Raw genomic sequence first — 23,966 nt, forward strand, 5'->3', positions numbered from 1 at the left:
TGTGGATGCTCTCTTGTGAAAAAGCATATCGCTTTTGCGCACTGATATCTGGATGCGCTTTTGCGCAACAGGTTTTTGCACAAGAACTCTTCTGCAAAAGACTTCTTGTGCAAAAACACTGCAGTGTAGACAAAGCCTCAGGGAAGCTCCACCAGAATAATGTAACTGTTGATTGGTAAGAGGAGAAAGCAGTTTTTTTCCCACTGGAGATGGATCTAAATGTTGGAACTCACGCCCTGAGGAGGTAAGAATGACCACAGACACATCCACTTTCATAACTAAATGCAAACTTATTTGCTCTATTTGACTTTCCTTGGATAAATACTTCATACTCACACACAAGCACACAGAAAACTCTCTGGACTACCAATGATATTTCTTTTACAATCAAGAGGTGCGTCTAGACTGGCAAGATTTTGCGCAAAAACTTGCCAGCTGTCTACACTGGCCGCTTGAATTTGCGCAAGAGCACTGACTTTGTAATGTACAAACTCAGTGCTTCTTGAGCAAATACTTTCACGCTCCCACTCAGAATACTTGCGCAAGAGGGCCAGTGTAGACAGGCACCTTAATTTTTTGCACAAGAAAGCCCGATGGCTAAAATGGCCATCAGAGCTTTCTTGCGCAAAAGCGCGTCTATGCTGGGCATGGATGCTTTTGCGCAAAAGCATCCGTGCCAATCTAGGCGCTCTTTGCGGAAATACTTTTAACAGAAAAACTTTTCCATTAAAAGTATTTCCGCAAAATCATGCCAGTCTAGACGCAGCCTGGATGTATGGTGAAAGAAGGAAAGGTCTATTTTAGGTGCTGGGGAGTCTCAAAAATCCACAGTGATGGGGATATGGAGCTCCTGCTAAAGTTAACAGGATCCATGTACACATTTCCCAAAACAGAGCTTAACCCTTAATGCATAAGAAAATACTTGCCATTATAATTAAGGAGTTTGCATGCAAAAGGGTTTTTGATGTACATAATTTTCCTTCAATTAAGTTGGAAAAAAGTGGATACTGACACCACTAACAATATCTTAGTTATTTCACAACCATCCATAATCATTTCATACAAAGACTACTCCCAGAAAGGAAGCCAGGAGCATCCCTTGTATGGAGGCAATTAGGCAATGCTGAATATATAAGTGGCCAATACTGTGGGTACAATTCAAGCAGATCCAGAGGGGTGGTTTTGATATTCTGTCAGATCAAAGAAAGAGATCACAGAAGAATAGAGAAAAGAAATAAGAATAACTCAGAGCAAGAACAAGCACATGCTTGCAAGGGTTACCAGTGGGTGTCGTTATGTAAGTTTTACTGCACGATTAGAATGGAAAGTGTGTTAATTTTTCCTCATCATTTTTTTCTATCTTCAGCCAGCAGGCCTGGCTACCATTCCAACTCTTTGTTAAAGATATATCTATCTTGTTGGTTCTTGACAACCTATCATGTCAGCCCTCTGTAGTAGCAAAGAGTGTTTCAGTAAGAAAAAAAAAAGGGAAAACTGACGTGCTCTACTCTGCTTCCTATGGGCATATTTCACTATAGCAGATCCAGAGGGATGCTTTGTTGTTCCTGTCAGATCAAAGAAAGAGATAAGAGACAAAAACACGATCTAAAAAATAAAGCCCTGAAAGTAGGGTAACTGAAATGCATTGCAAGACTACCACATCATTATGATTTTTAAAATCATTTAAATATGCTAACTATAAAGTCCACAATAAAAAAATAAATATTGTATAGACTGTATGCTCTACTAGCTGCCAGCAAACATATCCTTCTAGGGTTAGTACATGGACATGGAAACTGCCTGTCAAGCGCTAGTCATTTTAATTTTTCAATTTGCCTGTGTGGGCTGAAGGTATGCTCAGGTATTTTTACAGGTGACTGCTCAGAACAAATATCTGAACCCAATAACTTCTTCATATTCATTTTTTTTTCCTGCAAACTACAATTCATCTTTTGCAGAACATGCTGTTCATTTAAAGGCTAGCAGTTGTACTGCCCTGCCTATCTACATTTATGACTATGAAAGAAATGGAAGAAAAGACAGCTAGAATGTGCATACAAACCAACAGTATAATGCTTCACTTGTTTTTTTAAACACTGCTAATGATGAACAAATTGTGTGCAATCAAAGTAGATGGAGATCTGGCAATAATTTTGAACAAAAAATAAACAATAAGCCAAAAATATTAACTTTCTATGAGTTTATGCAAAAAATGTGCTTTCAATATTACATGTGACTAGTTTAATTACATTTTAGTCATCAAAATGACTATCTCCACTTAATCATTTTCAATTTAATCCACAAGGCAGTACTGAAAAATCATTCACATGGTTATGTTCAGTGTTTTTATTTTTTTTAATGAAATGTATATTAGTGTGCTATTCATGCTTCAATCACACAATAATTTACTAAATGGAAGAATAAGGTCCCGTCTTTTCAAAAATAACTAGTGATTTTGAGTTCTCAGTGTCTGGATGCTGTACTTAAGACACATGTTTTCAAAATAGAAAATAGAACTTCTAAAAAATCATGTTCTTTCAAAGTTTCTTAAGTTGGGCACCCAAGATTACTAGCCACTTTTTAAAATATACACCAGGAGCTAAGATCCCTGTAAGCTGCATGCCTGCAGGGCCAAGCAGCTATTTTCTGAGGCCTTCTCAGAGGTTCAAGCTCCTGAGCAGGCAGTAAGCTCAGCTGACTGGAGGGTTGGGACATCTCTAAGCAGCAGTTAAACAGAGCTAACTGCATGCTTGAACTGAGCAGCTCCCCAGAGCAGGTATGCATGTGAGACAAGGAAAGAATAAGTGGCTGATGGAAGGGGGGAATTGTAATTAATTGGCAGGGGGGAGAGAGTCAAAGGGGAGGAGAGCTTGAAGAGTCCTGTGTGGGAGGGGAGAACGAGGCAGAGGCAGAAATGCAACAGTTACCTCAACCCTCCTGAACTGGGAAGGAGGGGGAGGGTAAAGGGTTGACTACATGAGATAGGTTGGGGAAAGAAAGGGTTCAGTGGGTGCTGGCATTGGGTTGAGGTGAAGGAGGATGGAGTTTGTGCTGTGTCCTTGGATGAGGTGGGGGAGGTGTGGATAATTTGTGCTGATCCTGTCCTGACGCTCAGCTAGACTGCTGGTGCTGCTAGTCTGAGAAACAGGATTTTAACCCAGCTGGGCTCGGGGTGGAGGAGCAGATTGCACAGGGGTAAGTGGGGAAAGGAGGTGGGTGCTGGCATCTATGCCCTGAGGAGGAGGCAGGGGGAAGTTTGTTTGGGATGTGCTCCAAACTCACTTGCTGCAGTCCTCTGTCTGGGTTGGAGGGGTAAGCAGGTTGCATGGTGTGTGCGTGTACACACACAAAGTTTCAAACAAAGTTTACATAGGTGTTAATGGCTTAAGGTAAGAAAAAAAGATTCTTTTAACCGAAGTTGCTTGGAGTGTTGCAGATATCTAAAACTCTGATCTTAATGATTTTAAAAAAATCCTGTGTTCCTAATTAACACCTGGTATACTGTATTGTATTAAGGCCAGATCTTTGCTATGTAGTAGAGTTCTGGCTCTTCTGAGTCAGAAGTAGCAAGTACTAGATGTGATGCTAATTGTTTTGTAGGATGAAACCTTATCTGCAAGCTCTTTGAAACATACATTTGTCTACAAACCCTGAAGCCATTTGTTAATTTGTTCTACTCTTTGAGTCGGTGATGCACAAAAGTTTCGAACCAGGAGAACTATTATCTGTTTTTACAGCATGGATACTAAAAATTCCTCAGAGAAACTGTATAAGCCTTTGTGAATGCCTTTTCCTCTGCTTTCCAGTGTCAGTAAATATTGTGTTAGTCATGCTCTCCTTGCAAACACTATTTCTAGTTGACTTATAGATTTGTTTAGCATCTAAAAGCTGAGCTATGTGAGGATAATTTGCATTTTGGTATGTTTATTAGCGTGAATTGTTAGAAAGGATGTTGATACATGTACACACACTACCTCAATATTGGTGTTGCACCTAAGAAAATTCAACCTGCTCAAGGATAGAAAAAGAGGGAACCCTGGCCAGGAGATTTATATTGATTAGTTAGTGGAAAGGTCATTCCTAGGAGAATATGGATGGACAAATAATACAGTAACAATTTTATCTTTAAATATCATTGTTTTATGCATTAACATTTTTAACATCAGCTCTTGGCAGTCAGCTGAACTTGTCCAGAAAAAAGGGTTTGGATTATGATGTAAACCAACAGTAAAGACTATTCCAAACGGCATCTAATGTCCAATATAACTACTGTTTACATATTAAAAAGAGATACAGACTTTGTACCAGAGATGTTCTGTCATGTTTCTCCACAGGAGAAGGCTGTCACAGTAAAGTTCATTATCAGTTACAGCTTTACATGTACAAGATGAGTTAAGCTGTCATAATTTTCTTAGCCAGAGATCCTGTGCTGTCAAAGAAGTCAATTTTTAATCTGACACAAGGAAGAAAATTATCTGTTATTCTGACCCCTAATTCCTTGACATTTTAATGCCATAATTGCCGTGGTTAGTGCTGCAACCATGATTTCACCTGTCAAGTAAGAATGAATCAATATCCTTAAGCTGTTCCTCCAATTTTAGCATTTATTTTGCAAGTTAAGGTTTTTTTTGTTAATACAATAGAGACCAGTGATATACAGGCATACCTGGAAATGAGAAATATTGAGATTACAACAACTAAAGATTTCCTCTTAATTTGGGGCCTGATAACTTTACTACACATTTCTTCTTTTTCTCAAGAGACTGGGGTTGGTATGGCCCTGGCCTCCCTGCTTGCTATGCTCGCCAACCCCCTGGTCTCTGGAGGCAGGCAGGCCTGGCTCTCCCCCTGGCTGCCAGGGGGGCCAGGGCCACACCAGCCCCAGCCTCTTGCAGCTCCCCCTACCACTGGCCACCGGGTAGAGAAGGGCTGGAGCCATGCCAGCCTTAGCCTCTTGAACCCCCTCCAGCCTCTTGCCCCGCTCCAGCCCTGCTTCCCAGGGAGCCCCAACACTCTGGGACCCAGTGGGAAAACACCACCTCTGCCTGGCCTGCACTCAGGCTGCTGTCTGCCTGGCACTCCAGTCTCGAAACACCGTCTGCCCCCTGCAAGATTACAGTGCCAGTGCCAACTTCCTGCATGGGAGGGGGAAAAGGAGGAAACCCCCAGGCTCCACATTGGATTTGGCTTGCAGGGAAGTGCACACACTGTTGTGTGGAGGGGAAGAATGGGGTGGGGGGATGAGCCAGGGCCCAGAGCCCCATGGCCCACAGCACACCTCTCTCCTTCCATCCCTACCCCCCATCTCCATCCTTCATTCCTCCACCCCAACCCCTACCTTCATTCCTACACACCCACCCATCCTCCATAACCTTCCCCTCCCCACAGTGCCCATCCCCCTTCTTCCATCCCTACCTCCACCCCTCTGTCTCCATTCCTACATCCACCTATCCTCCCAAATTCTTCCCCCTGTCCACACTGCCTATCCCTATCCCCACCTCCTTCCTCCATTCCTACATCCCCCATCCTTGTCTAACTCTTCCCCCTCTGCACCCCACACTGCTCATCCCCTGTCCCCATTCTTATATCCCCTCACCTCCACAATCCCCCGTTACCATACCACCCATCCCCACATACATCCTATCCCTTTTCCTCCCTCCCTACGCACAGCCTGCTCCCTGCCATGAATGGAAACCTAACAAGCAAGAAAACAGCACCAGTGGGTGCTGAGCCACCCCTTTGTGATGCCTCAAGGGATGGTGGATGGGGGAGAATTAGCCCCCCCCACTCCGACTTGAGCTGTGTGGAGTCTGTTGGGGGATGTGTCATGTGGGGGAGGGGATTAACCACCAGCCCATATGGCGTGGAATCCGGGGGAGTAAAGGTCCAATGGGGATAGTGTAGTGGGGAGAAGGGGGCTAACAGAGAGAGGCGGAGGCCTCACTTTCCTCTGTTCTTCTCAAGCGGCTCCGGGTTGCTACCCAAGAAGCCCAGGATCATATGGGCAGAGACAGACAGCCCCACCCCCCGCAGCTCCACTGATCCATGGTGCCTGGGGGAGGCCGCATAGTTCGTGGTTCCACAGAGCATAGGGGAGGGTGAAGGGGGGGAACAAAAGGTGATGAATGATGCCATTTCTGTCATCCCAGAGGAATTTTTTTTTAATATACAAATACAATTTGAGAGATGACTACAACTTGCAATGTGCAGAATAAAAGAGAAGCTACTCAAATTGCTAAAAAGGCTCACTTTCAACAATTCTTAGATTTTAAATGAAGAAAACTTTCCACTGCAAATTGAACAGGGCCTAAGAAATTTGGGATCTGGATTCAAACTTTGAGGCATCCAGAAACCGAGTTTTAGTTTGGTCTAATTACCAGTTGTAATCCATTAGAGTAATTTCATATATATCACTATATATATAAAGAATAAGTTTCAGTAAATACAGCATGTATTATTATGCACCAATTAAGGGCATATCTCAAGTTCTCAAAACTTATTTAATTAAAGAAGCTCATTTGACATACATAGGTATTATTCATTTACCTCCCAGAGCCTCCACTTGCCTTGGTTGGGGTGCCAAGATGCTCAACAGTAGCTGTTGGCTCAGGTCCTAGCCCTCCCAGGGTATGCAGCCCAAGGTTTGTGAGGATCCAGGACTCCAGAGCTCTCTGGGTGTCTTTCACTACTTACATCTGGCTTCAGGTTTGGTCAGGAGTCTGGGCTTCATGGGGGAAGAGGAGGAAGTAGGGCTGGGCATCATGGCCAGGGGGGACAAAGGCCCACCTCAGTTCCTCCTACCAGAAAGCACTGAGCGGTGAAGCCAGGCCAAATGCTGTCCTGGGGTCATTTAGCCTGAGAATGGGCTGCAAACTCTGCATTTGAGGGTTGTCCTGCCCTATTCTCATTGTCACTCTACTTGATCTTTTCTAGATGTTTTTACTTAGAAGCTATATTTTTTTTCCTAAACAAAGACAGGACCTGGGATGCAGGACAAATAATGATTTAACCCTCCATAAAAAATTTTAAATTAAATGAATGGAGATTGCCTATCTCCTAGAACTGGAAGGGACATTGAGTCCACTCCCCTGCTTTCACAGCAGGACCAGGTACCATCCCTGACAAATTTTTGCCCCAAATCCTTAAATGGCTTCTACAAGGATTGAACTCACAACCCTGCATTTAACAGGCCAATGCTCAAACCACTGAGCTATCCCTCTCCCCCTTTTTATTACTGGGAGATTTTTCTCTTATCCCACCAGTCAGCTGATTTTCTGTTCTCACCTTTTCTTTGTGACATGAGTGATAGGAAAGGCCTTCCTACACCAGGCAGTAACAAATGATCAGCCAACCTGTTTTGCTTACGTTGCTTTGTGGTCAGTGGCAGCCCCACTTGACAAAAGTTTCTCGTTGGTCTAAGGTGAAAGGCGTCCACTAGGCATAGAATCATATAATCATATAATCATAGGACTGAAAGGGACCTCGAGAGGTCATCGAGTCCAGCTCCCCACCCTCAAGGCAGGACCAAGCTCCGTCTACACCATCCCTGACAGATGTCTATCTAACCTGTTCTTAAATATCTCCAGAGAGGGAGATTCCACCACCTCCCTTGGCAATTTATTCCAATATTTGACCACCCTGACAGTTAGGAATTTTTTCCTAATGTCCAATCTAAACCTCCCCTGCTGCACTTTAAGCCCATTACTCCTTGTCCTGTCCTCAGTAACCAAGAGGAACAAATTTTCTCCTTCCTCCTTGTGACACCCTTTTAGATATTTGAAAACCGCTATCATGTCCCCCCTTAATCTTCTTTTTTCCAAACTAAACAAGCCCAGTTCACGAAGCCTGGATTCATAGGTCATGTTCTCTAAACCTTTAATCATTCTTGTCGCTCTTCTCTGCACCCTTTCCAATTTCTCCACATCTTTCTTGAAATGTGGCACCCAGAACTGGACACAGTACTCCAGCTGAGGCCTAACTAGTGCAGAGTAGAGCGGCAGAATGACTTCACGAGTTTTGCTTACAACACACCTGTTGATACAACCTAGAATCATATTTGCTTTTTTTGCAACAGCATCACACTGTCGACTCATATTCAACTTGCGGTCCACTATGACCCCTAGATCCCTTTCCGCCATGCTCCTTCCTAGACAGTCGCTTCCCATCTTGTATGTATGGAACTGATTGTTCCTTCCTAAGTGGAGCACTTTGCATTTCTCTTTATTAAACCTCATCCTGTTTACCTCTGACCATTTCTCTAACTTGCTAAGGTCATTTTGAATTATGTCCCTATCCTCCAAAGAAGTTGCAACCCCACCCAGTTTGGTATCATCTGCAAACTTAATAAGTGTACTCTCTATCCCAATATCTACATCATTGATGAAGATATTGAACAGTACGGGTCCCAAAACAGACCCTTGCGGAACTCAACTTGTTATCCCTTTCCAGCAGGATTTAGCACCCTTAACAACAACTCTCTGACTACGGTTATCCAGCCAATTATGCACCCACCTTATCGTGGCCCTATCTAAGTTATATTTGCTTAGTTTATCAATAAGAATATCATGCGAGACCGTATCAAATGCCTTACTAAAGTCTAGGTATATGACATCCACCGCTTCTCCCTTATCCACAAGGCTCGTTATCCTATCAAAGAAAGCTATCAGATTAGTTTGGCATGACTTGTTCTTCACAAACCCATGCTGGCTATTCCCTATCACTTTATTACCTTCCAAGTGTTTGCATATGATTTCCTTAATTACCTGCTCCATTATCTTCCCTGGGACAGACGTTAAACTGACCGGTCTGTAGTTTCCTGGGTTGTTCTTATTCCCCTTTTTATAGATGGGCACAATATTTGCCCTTTTCCAGTCTTCTGAAATCTCCCCTGTCTGCCATGATTTTTCAAAAATCATAGCTAAAGGCTCAGATACCTTCTCTATCAGCTCCTTGAGTATCCTGGGATGCATTTCATCAGGACCTGGTGACTTGCTGACATCTAACTTTCCTAAGTGATTTTTAACTTGTTCTTTGCGTATCCTATCTTCTAAACTTACCCTCTCTCTGCTTGTATTCACTACGTTAGGCACACCTCCAGACTTCTCGGTAAAGACCGAAACAAAGAAGTCATTGAGCATCTCTGCCATTTCCAAGTTTCCTGTTACTGCTTCTCCCTCCTCACTGAGCAGTGGGCCTACTCTGTCCTTGGTCTTCCTCTTGCTTCTAATGTATTTATAAAAGGTCTTCTTGTTTCCCTTTATGCCTGTAGCTAATTTGATCTCATTTTGTGCCTTTGCCTTTCTAATCTTGCCCCTGCATTCCCGTGTTGCTTGCCTATATTCATCCTTTGTTATTTGTCCTAGTTTCCATTTTTTACATGACTCCTTTTTTATTTTGAGATCATGCAAGATCTCCTTGTTAAGCCAAGCTGGTCTTTTGCCATATTTTCTATCTTTCCTACACAGCGGAATTGTTTGCTTTTGGGCCCTTAACAACGTCCCTTTGAAATACTTCCAACTCTCCTCAGTTGTTTTTCCCTTCAGTCTTGCTTCCCATGGGACCTTACCTACAAGTTCTCTGAGCTTATCAAAATCTGCCTTCCTGAAATCCATTACCTCAAGTGTGCTGGTCTCCCTTCTACCTTTCCTTAAGATCATGAACTCTATTATTTCATGATCACTATCCCCTATACTGTCTTCCACTTTCAAGTTCTCAACTAGTTCCTCCCTATTTGTTAAAACCAAATCCAGAACAGCTTCTCCTCTGGTAGCTTTTTCAACCTTCTGAAACATGCTTTCATTTTCACTGATCACCATCTGGTGTGAGGAATTGTTTCTATGTGGTTTGATGAGGACCTGACTTTTACAATGATTAAGATTAAAGATTCATGCCCAATTCTTACCATAAGTCTAGGGGCTGGGTAAGGGACACTTATTTGAAGCCACATTTCACTGGCAAAAGACTGCTGGGTTTTTTGTGTTTTTAGACTTGTTATGGCTACCACTGAAGGAGGAAAGCACAATTATCTAGTCTGTTTTACTGATGACAGGGGACAATAGGCTAAAAGTAATGGCTATTTGCATAGCTTATGTTAAAGAATGTATACCAACATTTTATTTAAAGCAGAAAACTCAGAATTTCACTTATATAGAAAATGAAATAATGAGAATATCTCAGGAATTGTGGGATGGGAATTATTGTATATCTTGAGCTTTAACAGAAGATATTATATTGAGAAAATGTCCAATTTTTCTTTAAAAAAAATCAATGTATACAACAATTACCAAGTTAAAATATCAAGCATAGCAGCTCACAACCTGCTGCAATATAATACATATGACAAAAAGAAATTTGATATTCTAATGCTTGTGTGTGTGTTACCTTCTTGCCTATATATTGATCAATGGACTATCTACTAAATCAATTGTAAAAATAAGAAAAGAAGTACTCAAACATAAAAGCTCATTAGTTTTACAGAAAAATGCAAAACATAACTAATGTGTGCAGAGTAATAAAAACATATAATCCATGCCTGAATCACTAATAAACACTTATCCAGATATCAAATACCTTTTATTGTTCAGAAAACCTATATATAATTTACAATTATAGTTCAAATAAATCTCAAAAGACTCCAAATTTGCTTGTACAAATCCATATGATCCTATATGGGCAAAAAGTGAAGAAGGTGGTATTTTTACTTTGCAAGGAATACAGAATATGACTATTTTAAAAGAACTGAACAGGATTCAGATTTTTTTTCTATTTTAAATTGAATATTTTGCTTTCAGTATCACGAGAAAATAAACATTTTGCCTTTCATTTGCAAACTTTCTTCTTGCATGTGGAAGAAGAAGAAAATAGAACCATGCGAAGTGGTTTAGGCCAGGTCTACACTAGACCAGCTTGGCTTAAGATACGCAACTCCATCTATGAGCTCCGCGGCATCCTCACAGTGGGAGGCTGATGGGAGCAAACACTTCCGTCGGCTTGCCTTACTCCTCGTTAAAGGAGGCATAACAGATGCTGGCAGAGGTGCCCTCTGAGTTTGATTTAGACCGTCTTAACTAGACTCGTTAAATCTAATGTCAGAAGAATGTGGCAGCGGTGATCGTCCTTTTAGTGTAGACAATGTCTTGGGTGCAAAGGGAAACACAAGAAAGGAGATACATATATTGTAATGTCTAAGGGGGCATGGGTTAGATGTGCATGTAGGAGCAAAAAAATCTCCCGGATTAAAGAAAAAATTCTTCACAAGTTGTGCATGTAAGGAAGCTCACAAGAGAGCTGAAGATGCTCATCATATTACAAAATATTAAGCAAAGCATGCAGGGTTCAATCCTACAAGCCACCTTGTGTGGGCAGGCCCTTGAACTCAGATACAGAGGTCTGTTCATGCAAATCAGGGCCTTAAGTATTGCATTAGTTCTATGGAGCTACTAAGTGCTGTACTCCTTTGCTTTCCTTGCATAAATACCTCATTGATACTTTCAAAATTATTGTTCTTTTGTGCATGCAGATCTGCTTTTTATTGCCTCTAATTATGCTCTGAGCCTCTGGAACCTGCAAACAATTATGTAGGTACTTAATTTTAAGCACTTGAGTAGTCCTATTGACTCTAATGGGTCTCATCACATGCTTAAAATGAGGTATTTGAATAAGTGTATGCAAGATCAGGTCCTTAAAATACACCTTCTGAAATTCTAGCTCTAAAAAAATCTAATGATCAGACGTTAGTGTCTATTCTTTTTAGCTATCTAAATGGTAAAAAAAAATTAAAATGCATTATTCCAAAAAATTAGCCTACCTGAATCCAAATGTTTCTTTGATGTCTGTTTCTGTTTCACAGTCTACTAGTTTTCTGTCTTCACCAAACTAAACACTCCTTCACACCCCCAATAAACAAACAGCCCTTCGCAACAAAACAACAAAACCACCCTCACCCGCCAGAAAAAAAAATTCCAAAGCCTGATAGTGTATCAGTTATTACTGTTTTGCATACAACAGATGGTAGATATCTGGGGGAATGGATGATTGTGTGTATAGCCATCACAGCAGCACTCATCTAACAGCTGTTATATCTTCACATTTTTCACCTATTATTTAATCATTTTACCCAATACATGAATTATATTTATAGCAATAATTCTTAATAATTTTACTAAAACCAAGCACATTGATTGGAAATAAAACATATGAGGTTATCAACATGATTCTGCTCAGATAACTAGTATAAATATATCTGAACAACACAACACCCACACAAAATACACCACAGAAAAACAACACAATAGAATATACACAGAAGATTAAACCAAAAAGCCTCTACCGGTAACAGTCGATTACTTTCATTTTTCTTTCTGTAATGTGCAATCTGAACTAATTCTATTTTGTCAGTAAAGTATAATTATATTGATGCAAATAATTTCTACTGCATTATCTTATTGGAAATATTAGGCATTTTCCTCTTATTCATGACCACACTGCAAAGTAATTTTTTTATTTCAATAATCCAGTTTTACTAAGTGGCTCTATCTGATGCTAATTGTAAAGGTGGTTCACTTTGTAGAGTATTCCTTGCACTGTAATAAATGGAGTGAATATTAATTCTACTATCTATGACAGCTTCCTAGCAAAGAAAATTCTGCCCAGCATCTATATACTGACATTTGAACATTCTTGACTTTCCTTTTTTGGAATCACTTAGGATTTCAAGTGCTGAATAAAGTCAATAAAATCAAACCAAAAGGGATTTTTTAAAACTAAAATAGAGATGTATTAATGACACGTGGGAGATGACAGCAGTTTTTAGAACAAAAAGCTAGTAAATGCTTACCTCCCTGAGGACAGGATCAGTGATACTATCCAGATTTACAGAGCCTTCATACGTTAGGTAGTGGAAAACATTGAGTGCACGCACTGCTTCTGGTCCTCGTTGCTTGTAGCCAAATATAAGGTCAATCCACTGATGAAGTTGGCATGATACAAACTCACTTTCCAGTGCCTGGAAATGAAATTCAAAGTTAGGGGGGAAATATTGTTTTTCACATTTAGACACTTAAATTCTATCTTCAATCTGCTTTTTGCCTGAAGAAATTGTACTGTATAGCAATACAGTCCTTGTTTGTACTTAAAGTATATATCAAGTTCTTCAAACAAACATCAAACCACCACGCAACTAATTATTCTGTGATTAAATTAAAATTAATCTTATTTTGTTCAGTTTTATATGAAGTTAATTTCTTTTGCAGTTACAGGGTTTGTCTAATTATGATTATTTTAATTAATTCCAAAGCTGTCCGATAACTTTCTTAGAACATCTAAAAAAATTGAGGGAAAATGGGGGAAATAAGCAAAGATATCTAGCTCTCCAGCTCATTTTCCAACCAGCTCTTATCAATTTCAAATTTAAAATGGAAAGTCAGAAATACAGTATTAGTTTTAACAGCTCTATAGACAAAATAGCAATAAAGCTTAAGCGTGGCCCCTCCATTATAGAGAAATGTCTATCTCTATTGGATATCATGGCCTGCATTGGGAGCTTTAAAAGGCTCAGAGAAGGCATAAGGTGTCCCTAACTTCATTCCACTAGCAAACCACAGGCAATTATATGGAAACATATACAGTTCTGCTCTACAAGTTCTTAGTGTGTATATACATAAGCATTCAATGTTACATAGATGGATTTGTTGTATCAGTTACTAGGGCTGGTCAAAAAAAATTTCAGCAAAATTTATTTTTGATGTAAAATTGTTTTCAACTAAACAAATGGTTTTGTAATTGAGGTTTCCTTTCTGTTGAAAATGCAGTGGGTAATTTTCGGTCAAAAACAGTTGAAAACCCCCCAAAAAATAAATTTGGATGTTCTGCTCTGGGGTCTCACTGGAATTATAATTTGATTTCCTCAATATTAATGTAACTGTTCTGAACTCTGACTTTGGAATAAAATGTTTAGTTGTCAAGGTCCAAAATAGGCATCTTGTCTTTTTTGGGAACCAAAAAGTGAGTGAATAAAAACATCTTTCTTGATATTGAGGTAGAATTCACTCTATTGCCTCTCATAGAAGGATTGAGTCTGCTCCTGGCAAAGAATGACCTCATAACAGCAATTTTGAACAGGTCCAGAAAGGAAGTTTGTGTACTGGAAGGGAGGGAAAGAAACTCTATGAAGTATCATTGATGGATAATTTAAAAGACCGAAGTGTCCCAATTGTGTGCATAACCTGCAAGGCATCCTCCAGAATAGCTGGATTGTGTAGACCTGGATTGCACCAATAATGATAGGTGGATTTGACCGCAACATCAAAAAGCAGCCCTTATCAGGTGTCAGGGAATGACAGTGTTCATGGGATCAGAGGTAGCTGAAAACAGAGTCTCTGAATCCTTTGTGTATTTATATTGAGGCTTGACGAAGCATTGATGGTAGAATGCTCAAGTCCCCCGGTATGGGGAGAAAAACTACATATATTAATTGTATTAAACTTTAACTATTCTAATATGCACTATAAACTATTTACAATGTTTTTTACTGAGTAGTAACAGTAAAAGAAATATGTGCATACAGGGATTCTGACTTGGGCCGTGTGGCGGTAAGAAGGAACTGAAGAGGCATCAAACTACACTGTTTCTTATGCCCGCAGTCTGGCATGTAAGGTGAACTATTGTCCATATGTGGGCCAACAGTCACTGCAAGCTAGAATTTCCAGAGTTGCACACATGGCATGTACACTCACTCATGTGTGGAATTCACGTAAGGATCAGCAGTCAAAGAAAAACGTTAAGTTTGGATACAGATGCAAATTTTACATTAAAGGGAGTTCAGATCAAGCATTCTTGATCTGTGTCTTGAGTCTCGTGTCCATTTCTGGGCACCACACATTTCAAGAAAGATGTGGAAAAATTGGAGAAGGTCCAGAGAAGAGCATCAAAATTTTAAAGATCTAGAAAACATGAGCTATGAGGGAAGGCTGAAGGACTTGGGATTGTTTAATTTAGAGAAGAGAAAACTGAGAGGGGATACAATAATGGTTTTCAGGAATCTAAAAGGGTGTCACGGGGATGGGGGAGGAGGGAATAGTACTTCTTGGCCTCTGATGATAGGACAAGAAGCAATGGGCTTAAACTGCAGCAAGGGAGTTTTAGGTTGATTGTTAGGAAAAACTTCCTATCAGGGTGGTTAAACACTGGAATAAATTGCTTAGGGAGGTTGTGGAATCTCCATCACTGGAGATATATCTAGAGCAGGTTAGACAGACATCTATCATGGATGATATAGACTGTGCTTGGTCCTGCTATGAGGGACTTGATGATCTCTCGAGGTCCCTTCCAGTTCTAGTATTCTATGATTCTGTTATTTATGTGATCTACATTCAATACTGTAGTTCTAGTAAAGTCCATTGGATTGTCCCTGCCAAGAATATTAATGGACATAGCCTTACATTGTTATCCATTAATAAAACTGCCAAAACATAGCTTAATTGCAAAAGGAAAGTTAAAGTTATACTAGAAAACTCAAAAGCCTATATAGAAACTAGTGGTTGATGCTAAAACGGGCCACAGGTGGTGAACACAGTTTCTGTCCTTTGGTTCTTGAGAACCTTTTGTGCAATAGCTTAGCCCTGGTCCAGGTCAAGCAATCCCATGCCAGAAACTATACTTAGGTGTTGGAGATCCATTGATCTGAAGCAACTTCCTATTAGGCCTGGAGCTCAACAGAACATGGAAAACAACATTATTAGTAGTATGACAATGGTTGTGGCACTTTTATTCAAGCAAGCTCATCCGTTTCATGATTAATGTTGTACTATACATTGGAAATATACATTCTCTCTGTTTCTGCCAAACCTAGATATGGGGCTCTAACACAGTTAGAAATATAAAGAATTGTGATAAGGCTGTTGCCTACATTCAATGCTGCACTGATTTATGCTGATAATCTTTAAATTTTTATATTGAATTTGAAACAGCACTGATATTATCCAGTTATGAATATCAGCAGACAGAAATGAAGGTAGCTTGAAGATAGAATGTTTTTCACTGTATATTTTATTCCTGGTTCAGCCTTTTTGCTGAATATTTTGAACAATTTATTCATTATTCCATATACAGAATATGAATCTGAAAGATCTTCTGAAGAAGAAAATAACGTAGAGGACAAGAACATAATAGTTTTAGGTCCAGCTTTTCAAAATGCCACATTTTAGTATGGCCACATCAAACAAATTTTAATATATAGCTACAACTGAATATTTTGTCATAATTTGTCTGAATGTGTCTGGCTAGCTTTAAACATCAACATATTTACTTATCTGGAATTTAAAGTAAAGGAATTAGGCTCTTAAATTAGCACTTTCAAAAAACCTATAATCATCTTTAATTTATTGAAAATAAAATCAGCAACAACATACTAGTTGGCAGCAATCCCCTATATTTAGGTTGCTTAACATTTTCCTTTTTCTAGCTAGGCCAGAATAAGGACAGAAGCACCAGATGTGGTTTTAATTAGTCCACAACTTTATTCTTAAAAATCTGGGAGTACTCGGCAGATAAAATTATACAATGTAGGTAATTCCACATATATTTCCATATACTCAGGGGGCCAGCCCTCCCCCTTTTCAATGTTAGTCCCACCCAACCTACTCCTGGGACCCTGCTGGGCTATAAAAGAGGGGTGTTTGGATTTTTTAAGTATGTCAGAAGCAGGTTGCCTGTTATTCATTATGTGTGGGGCCACTGGATGATTGAGATGCTAAAGGAGCTCTCAAGGAACTCCTTGTGGAAAAGCTAAAAGAATTCTTTGTATCAGTTTTTACCGCAAAAGAGAAAGATTCCCACATCTAAGCTCCCCCTTTCAGGTGACAAATCTGAGGATGGGGTGTCAATAGAAGAAGTTTTGGAAGCAATGATGAATGAAATTCAGTCCTAAATTCGGGACTCTCTGGTCTGGCAACATCCGAGGGCTGGCAGGACCAAAGATCTTGCTGGACCAAAGAGCCTCAATTGCTAGGAATGTGAGCCAGTGGGGATCCCCACCATTGGGTTCAGCACGCCCCATCTCTGAGGAGCCTTGGCCAGGTGGAGCAGCAGCGAGACCAGCAAGTCCCATTCCCAGGGAACCCTGGATAGGCATGGCAGCAGACAGGGAGCCCTGTCCCCAGGAAGTCCTTGTCAGGCATGGCAGCAGTGGAGCAGCCAAGGAGCCCCATCCCTGGAAAGCCCCGGCTGGGTGTGGCAGAAGCAGGGCTGCCAACAGGTAGCAAGCCCTGTCCCCCAGAGAGCCCAGAAGGCTGGCAGCAGTGTGCAGGAGCCCAAGCCCTGTAGCAGCAGAGCTGGAGCCCAGTGGCAATGGAGTCAAAGTGGAGCCAGCTGGAGGAACGATGAGGAGTCCTGTGGCACCTTATAGACTAACTGAAGTGTAGGAGCATAAGCTTTCGTGGGCAAAGACCCACTTCGTCAGATGCATGTAGTGGAAATTTCCAGAGGCAGGAATAAATATGCAGGCCAGGATCAGGCTGGAGATGACCAGGTGGATCCAATCAAGGAGGATGAGGCCCACTTCTAGCAGCTGATCTGGAGGTGTGAATTCCAAGAGAATAGAAGCTGCTTTTGTAGTTAGCAAGCCATTCACAGTCTTTGTTTAATCCAGAGTTGATTGTGTCAAACTTAAAGATGAACTGTAGCTCAGCAGTTTCTCTTTGAAGTCTGGTCCTGAAGTTTTTTTGCTGCAGGATAGCTACTTTTAGATCTGCAATTGTGTGTCCAGGAAGATTGAAGTGTTCCCCTACAGGTTTTTGTATGTTGCCATTCCTAATATCAGATTTGTGTCCATTGATTCTTTTACGTAGGGACTGTCCTGTTTGGCCGATGTATATAGCAGTGGGGCATTGTTGGCACATGATGGCATATATTACGTTGGTGGATGTGCAGGAGAATGTACCAGTGACAGTATGGCTGATCTGGTTAGGTCCTGTGATGGTGTTGCTGGTGTATATATGTGGGCAGAGTTGGCACCGAGGTTTGTTGCAAGGATTGGTTCCTGAGTTCGAGTTATTATGGTGCGGTGTGTAGTTGCTGGTGAGAATATGCTTCAGGTTGGCGGGTTGTCTGTGGGCAAGGACCGGCCTACCTCCCAAGGCCTGTGAGAGCGAGGGATCATTGTCCAGGATGGGCTGAAGATCACTAATGATGCGTTGGAGAGGTTTTAGCTGGGGACTGTAGGTGATGGCCAGTGGTGTTCTGTTGGTTTCTTTCTTGGGCTTGTCCCGTAGCAGGAGGCTTCTGGGTACACGTCTGGCTCTGTCAATCTCTCGCTCTCACAGGCCTTGGGAGGTAGGATGACAGAGCCAGACGTGTACCCAGAAGCCTCCTGCTACGGGACAAGCCCAAGAAAGAAACCAACAGAACACCACTGGCCATCACCTACAGTCCCCAGCTAAAACCTCTCCAACGCATCATTAGTGATCTTCAGCCCATCCTGGACAATGATCCCTCGCTCTCACAGGCCTTGGGAGGTAGGCCGGTCCTTGCCCACAGACAACCCGCCAACCTGAAGCATATTCTCACCAGCAACTACACACCGCACCATAATAACTCGAACTCAGGAACCAATCCTTGCAACAAACCTCGGTGCCAACTCTGCCCACATATATACACCAGCAACACCATCACAGGACCTAACCAGATCAGCCATACTGTCACTGGTACATTCTCCTGCACATCCACCAACGTAATATATGCCATCATGTGCCAACAATGCCCCACTGCTATATACATCGGCCAAACAGGACAGTCCCTACGTAAAAGAATCAATGGACACAAATCTGATATTAGGAATGGCAACATACAAAAACCTGTAGGGGAACACTTCAATCTTCCTGGACACACAATTGCAGATCTAAAAGTAGCTATCCTGCAGCAAAAAAACTTCAGGACCAGACTTCAAAGAGAAACTGCTGAGCTACAGTTCATCTTTAAGTTTGACACAATCAACTCTGGATTAAACAAAGACTGTGAATGGCTTGCTAACTACAAAAGCAGCTTCTATTCTCTTGGAATTCACACCTCCAGATCAGCTGCTAGAAGTGGGCCTCATCCTCCTTGATTGGATCCACCTGGTCATCTCCAGCCTGATCCTGGCCTGCATATTTATTCCTGCCTCTGGAAATTTCCACTACATGCATCTGACGAAGTGGGTCTTTGCCCACGAAAGCTTATGCTCCTACACTTCAGTTAGTCTATAAGGTGCCACAGGACTCCTCATCGCTTCTGCAGATTCAGACTAACACGGCTACCCCTCTGATACTTGACACCAAGCTGGAGGAAGGGGCAGTGTCCTGGGATACCGGCAGCAGGGGACCTTCCTGGCCCAGCAAATTCCCTCATTCAGAATGGGTCAGGTCCCCAGGATGCTGGACCAGGGAGATCCATCCAACCTGTAGTTGTAAGTCACTAGGGCCAGACTGTATTCACTCAAAAGTTCTGAATGAACTAAATATGTAATTGCAGAACTACTGACTGTAGTATGTAACCTATCACTTAAATCAGCTTCTGTACCAAATGATTGGAGGATAGTTAATGTGACACAGATTTTTCTAAAAAGGCCCCAGAAGTGATTACAGGCTAGTAAGCCTAACTTCAGTACCAGACATATGTGTTGAAAATATAGTAAAGAACAGAACAATCAGACATAAAGATGAATAGGATTTGCTGGAGAAGTATCAAGGGACTAAAGGCACATGATGACTCTCAAATTTACTAGACTTCCTTGAGGAGGATCAACAAGCATATGGATACAGTGTACTGTTATTTTCGCAAAGCCTTTGACAAGGTCCCCTACCAAAGGCTCTTAAGCAAAGTGGTTGTCAAGGGATAAGAACGACGGTCTTCTCTTGGATCAGTAACTGATAGAAAAATGATAGGAATAAATATACTTGAATCTCTTCTCCCAGGCATTGCCCCCCACCACTATGGGAGCACAGGGGAAAAGCCTCAAGAGAAGTATGTCACTGTACTGCCATTCCCCCAGCTGGGGGAGAAGGGAAATGTGCAGAGCTGCTTCCTCCTATCATTGCCAGGGTCCGTACTGCAGGTGTTCCCTGTATGGAGTGCAGAGGTTCAGGTGTAGTTTTCAGAATGGAGAGACATAAATAGTGATGAGTCCCAGAGACTGGTACTCAATGAGGTTCAACATATTCATAAATACTCTGAAAAAGAGGGTAAACAATGAGGTGGCAAAAATTGAAGCTATTACAAAATTACTCAAAATAGCCAAATCCAAATCAGATTAGAACGAATTACACAGGGATCTCACAAAACTTGGTGATTGGTGTAGAAAATAGCAGATGAAATGCAGTGTTGGTAAGTGCCAAGTCACACTGGAAAACATAACTCCAACTCTACCTACAAAATGATGGGCTCTAAATTAGCTGTTACCATTCAGGAAAGAGATCTTGGTGTCACTGTGGATAGTCCTCTAAATAAATCAACACAATATGCAGCAAAAATTAACAAACAAACTAAATAAAGGAATGTTAGGCACCATAAGGACAGGGATAAATAATATGGCAGAAAATATAAAGCCACTATAAATTCATGGTACACCTACACCTTGAATACTAAGTGCAATTCTGGTCACCCTACCTGAAAAAAAGCTATATTAAAATTGGAAAAGGTATACAGACTAAACATAGTAGGAACTTGTGAAAGATTTGTGAAGACTTGAATCTTTCATTATTTTGAATTAGAGACGTAAGAGTTTATAAAGGATTATAAATTGTCAACCAACTGCTCACATTGTTGTCACTGGATACATTTATATCCCTACATTACAGCACCTTATATTAATATAATTCTACAACTAATTAGAGAAGGGAAAAACACTGATTTTTTGTGGGGGTGGGGCGGAGAAGGTTTGGTGGCTAACCTGATAAATCAGAAAAATATTGTGTTGATCCAAAATAGCTAATTTTTAAAAATGAAACATTGCTAGGTTTTTTCAGATTACCTCTCCTCCCCATTTTTTTTTTATTCAGATGAAACTATCTGCTGACTTGGAACCTGAGCTTTCAAACATTTTGACAACCTGAAAATGGAATTTCTGGGAAATTGATAAAAGTATATATAGTGATTAATTCAAATACAAGACATTATCAGTATGAAATATTTTAACACTTCAGTGCCCTAAGAATCAGCACTTGCATACAATAGCTCTTTTAGATATTTTTGAGATGGCATATTAAAAATTAATTTTTTAATGATTTTTGTGTAATGGGAACATAGCAATGATAAAAACTATTATAGATTTTTACTCTTAAATGACAATTAACTATTACTCAGAGTGTTCTCAGTCCATAATTCAAAAATACACAGAAGCAAACTCAGATTCCATTTGAGGGGGCCTTTCAATTAAATTTGTTTGGGGTATTACTACACCAGATGAAATCTTCATCTTCAAATCAAGGCATTCTATTTCCAAGTCACATTTTGTGTCATCATGTTCTGTTCTTTTTGGTAAAACATTTTTATTTTTTAAGGTGGCACAATCAAATGGCATACACATTGTGCTGATTCCTCCTTTTCATTATTTCTAAGATCCAAATTTTTCTCTGTGTCAAGACAGGCTCAGACCCTCTCCTCCCCTTCCCTCCCCCACCAACATTTTCTGTTTTGACTACACCGGACCACAGCTGTTCCAGGACTAGAAAGTCCTGGTAGAAGGCTGGCAGCTGGGCTCCATGTAGCTGGGCTGCCTGGAGCACTGCCTCTAGGCTGATAGATACAATCCAGTAGGTTGCCAGGTAAAATCCAGTGACCTGCTCTGTGCGGCCAGGAGCCCAGCATGCCGCAGCATTGCTGCCTGGCATGTCCAGGAGCCCGGCTCACTGCAGCAGGACTGCCCGGTGCATCCAGGAGCCCAGCACACTGCAGTGGAGCTGCCCGGTGGGGACCAGGAGCCTGGTGCACTGCAGTGGGGTGCCAGGTATGGCCAGGAGCCTGGTGCACAGGGTGCTGGGTTGCCTGGCTTAGCAGGGAAGGGCGGGCTGGCAGGACAGTCATGTTGGTGGGGGGTAGGAAGGCAGGAGGCCAGCAGCCAATCCAGGGCTGGGGTTGGGGGCCAGATATGACCTCTCGAGGTCCAGCAAAATCCCTCAACTGGGACTGGTCAGGTCCTGAGTGTGCCGGGCCAGGGAAGTCCAACCTGTACTACAGTAAACTCATATTCTATAACCTTAAAACAAAAAAAAAATATTTTGAAAAGAACTATTTGTTTAAGGAAGGTGATTGTCCAATAATGAGCAGAATTGTATTTAATGTATTTGGAATATCTTGGGGTCATCACTTTCCTCAGGAGGATGTTTCCAAAATGGGTTTTTCTGTATATTAAGCTAATTAGGTTACTTTTGCTATGTTAAATATGTTCTCTCAATAGTAAGTTGTGCACGAATGTAGCAGTCAAATTTAGATTTAAATCACTCTAAATTAGAAGTGTTTATTTTCCGGTAAGTAAGAAACCTAACAATGAAAACAAATAAAATCAAACAAAAAATTGCCACTGACAATGTAAAATGAAATTTTTCATGTTCTATTTACGTAGTACAAAGTATAGTCAGCGCCTATCAATAAGTAAAAATAGGCATTGAAGTCCACTGTCTACCAAAACCTTAGTGCTCCAAGTTTTCAACTTATATATTAAATGTTTGTTAACCATGAAATAGTTCAGAAATGGAAATATTAGCCAAAAAGTGTGTATATAAATCATTCTACAAAGAGGATGAAAATTGATTATTCATAACAGGTACATAACAGTAACAAAATAGGACTTAGAAAAAACAGATACCAAGTGGTCTTTCTAAAAATGTCATTTATACTAAATGCATTGTATACAACATTATAATTTGTAATATCATACTTGCATGTTCACCTATCAAAATATCATTATAAGTGATGCAAATTACAGCAGATCTCATTTTTTAAACTATGAAATGGTTATTTTGCTTTGCTTCAATGTTTCACAGTAGAGTTCCTTGCCTCAATTTAACATGCCTGATTTACTAGCTGAATATATTCTATTTCTGGCTCTCAGAACCCTCATAAATCTGCTGGGACTGAGAGGCTGAGTAAGACTACAGATGCACATCTGTGGAAGTTTCTTTTTTTTTTAAACTGGTAGATTATGATTGATGAACCCAGCATTAGGGTAATGTTATCAGGGACACTTACTGCTTCTGTCCTCTGTGACATCACTGAGGTCACACCATAATCATGTTAGCATTGAACACAATGCTTTATTAATGTTTCATGAGTAAGTCAGCAGTAATCAGTCTAGCTATGTATGGATAAATTAAACTGGTACAACAATCCCTGATGTATAAATTGAGTGCTTTTAGAGTGTACCATAACAGCTTTAAAAGTAACTTGACAATCACTTTTTCAAGCTTTCTAATAAGACCAATTTTAACAAGTTTAATGGCATTTGTTTCAATGGGAAGCCATTTCCACCACAGTTCATATTTGTATTAAGTATGAAAAAACTTCTCCAAACACTCCTCATTTCACAACTCTAAAAAGCCTATTAACCAATAGATTACATGGGAGCCGTAATTCTGTGTGTGATACAGAAACTCTTGATTTGTTTATTTTTATTAATTTTAATAATCTATGAATGCTTAAGCAGGTTATAGATAAATGTTCCTGTCCACATACATAGAATTATAATTTATATATAGGTATGGTGAGAAAGATGTGTATGAATATCTATAATACTGTTAACTAGAAAATACTGAATATCCACACTATGGTTTGTGGTATCACAATAAGGCTCAATCCCCTATAATGGAAAGACTCCAACTGACTTCAATGGGCTTTGGATCAGGTACATAGTGCCCTGAAATAGATTTCTGTGGCTTCCCTGTATATATGTACAGTACCTATTTTGCTAAGCCTGATGAATGAATTTCAGCTACTGGGGG

General features: G+C 40.7%; 1 protein-coding gene across 15 annotated transcripts in view; it reads right to left on the minus strand.

The window, feature by feature from the left end:
• Nucleotides 1-23,966, minus strand: part of NBEA (neurobeachin) — a 748,692-nt gene that overhangs the window by 52,647 nt on the left and 672,079 nt on the right. For all 15 annotated transcript variants that reach the window (XM_075919184.1, XM_075919178.1, XM_075919179.1 and 12 more), the window contains one exon: nt 12,836-13,003. In XM_075919184.1, coding sequence (XP_075775299.1) covers nt 12,836-13,003 — 168 coding nt within the window. The remainder of the gene's footprint in view (nt 1-12,835; nt 13,004-23,966) is intronic.

Source organism: Pelodiscus sinensis, chromosome 1 (assembly GCF_049634645.1).
Source record: "Pelodiscus sinensis isolate JC-2024 chromosome 1, ASM4963464v1, whole genome shotgun sequence".
Taxonomy (NCBI): Eukaryota; Metazoa; Chordata; order Testudines; family Trionychidae; genus Pelodiscus; species Pelodiscus sinensis.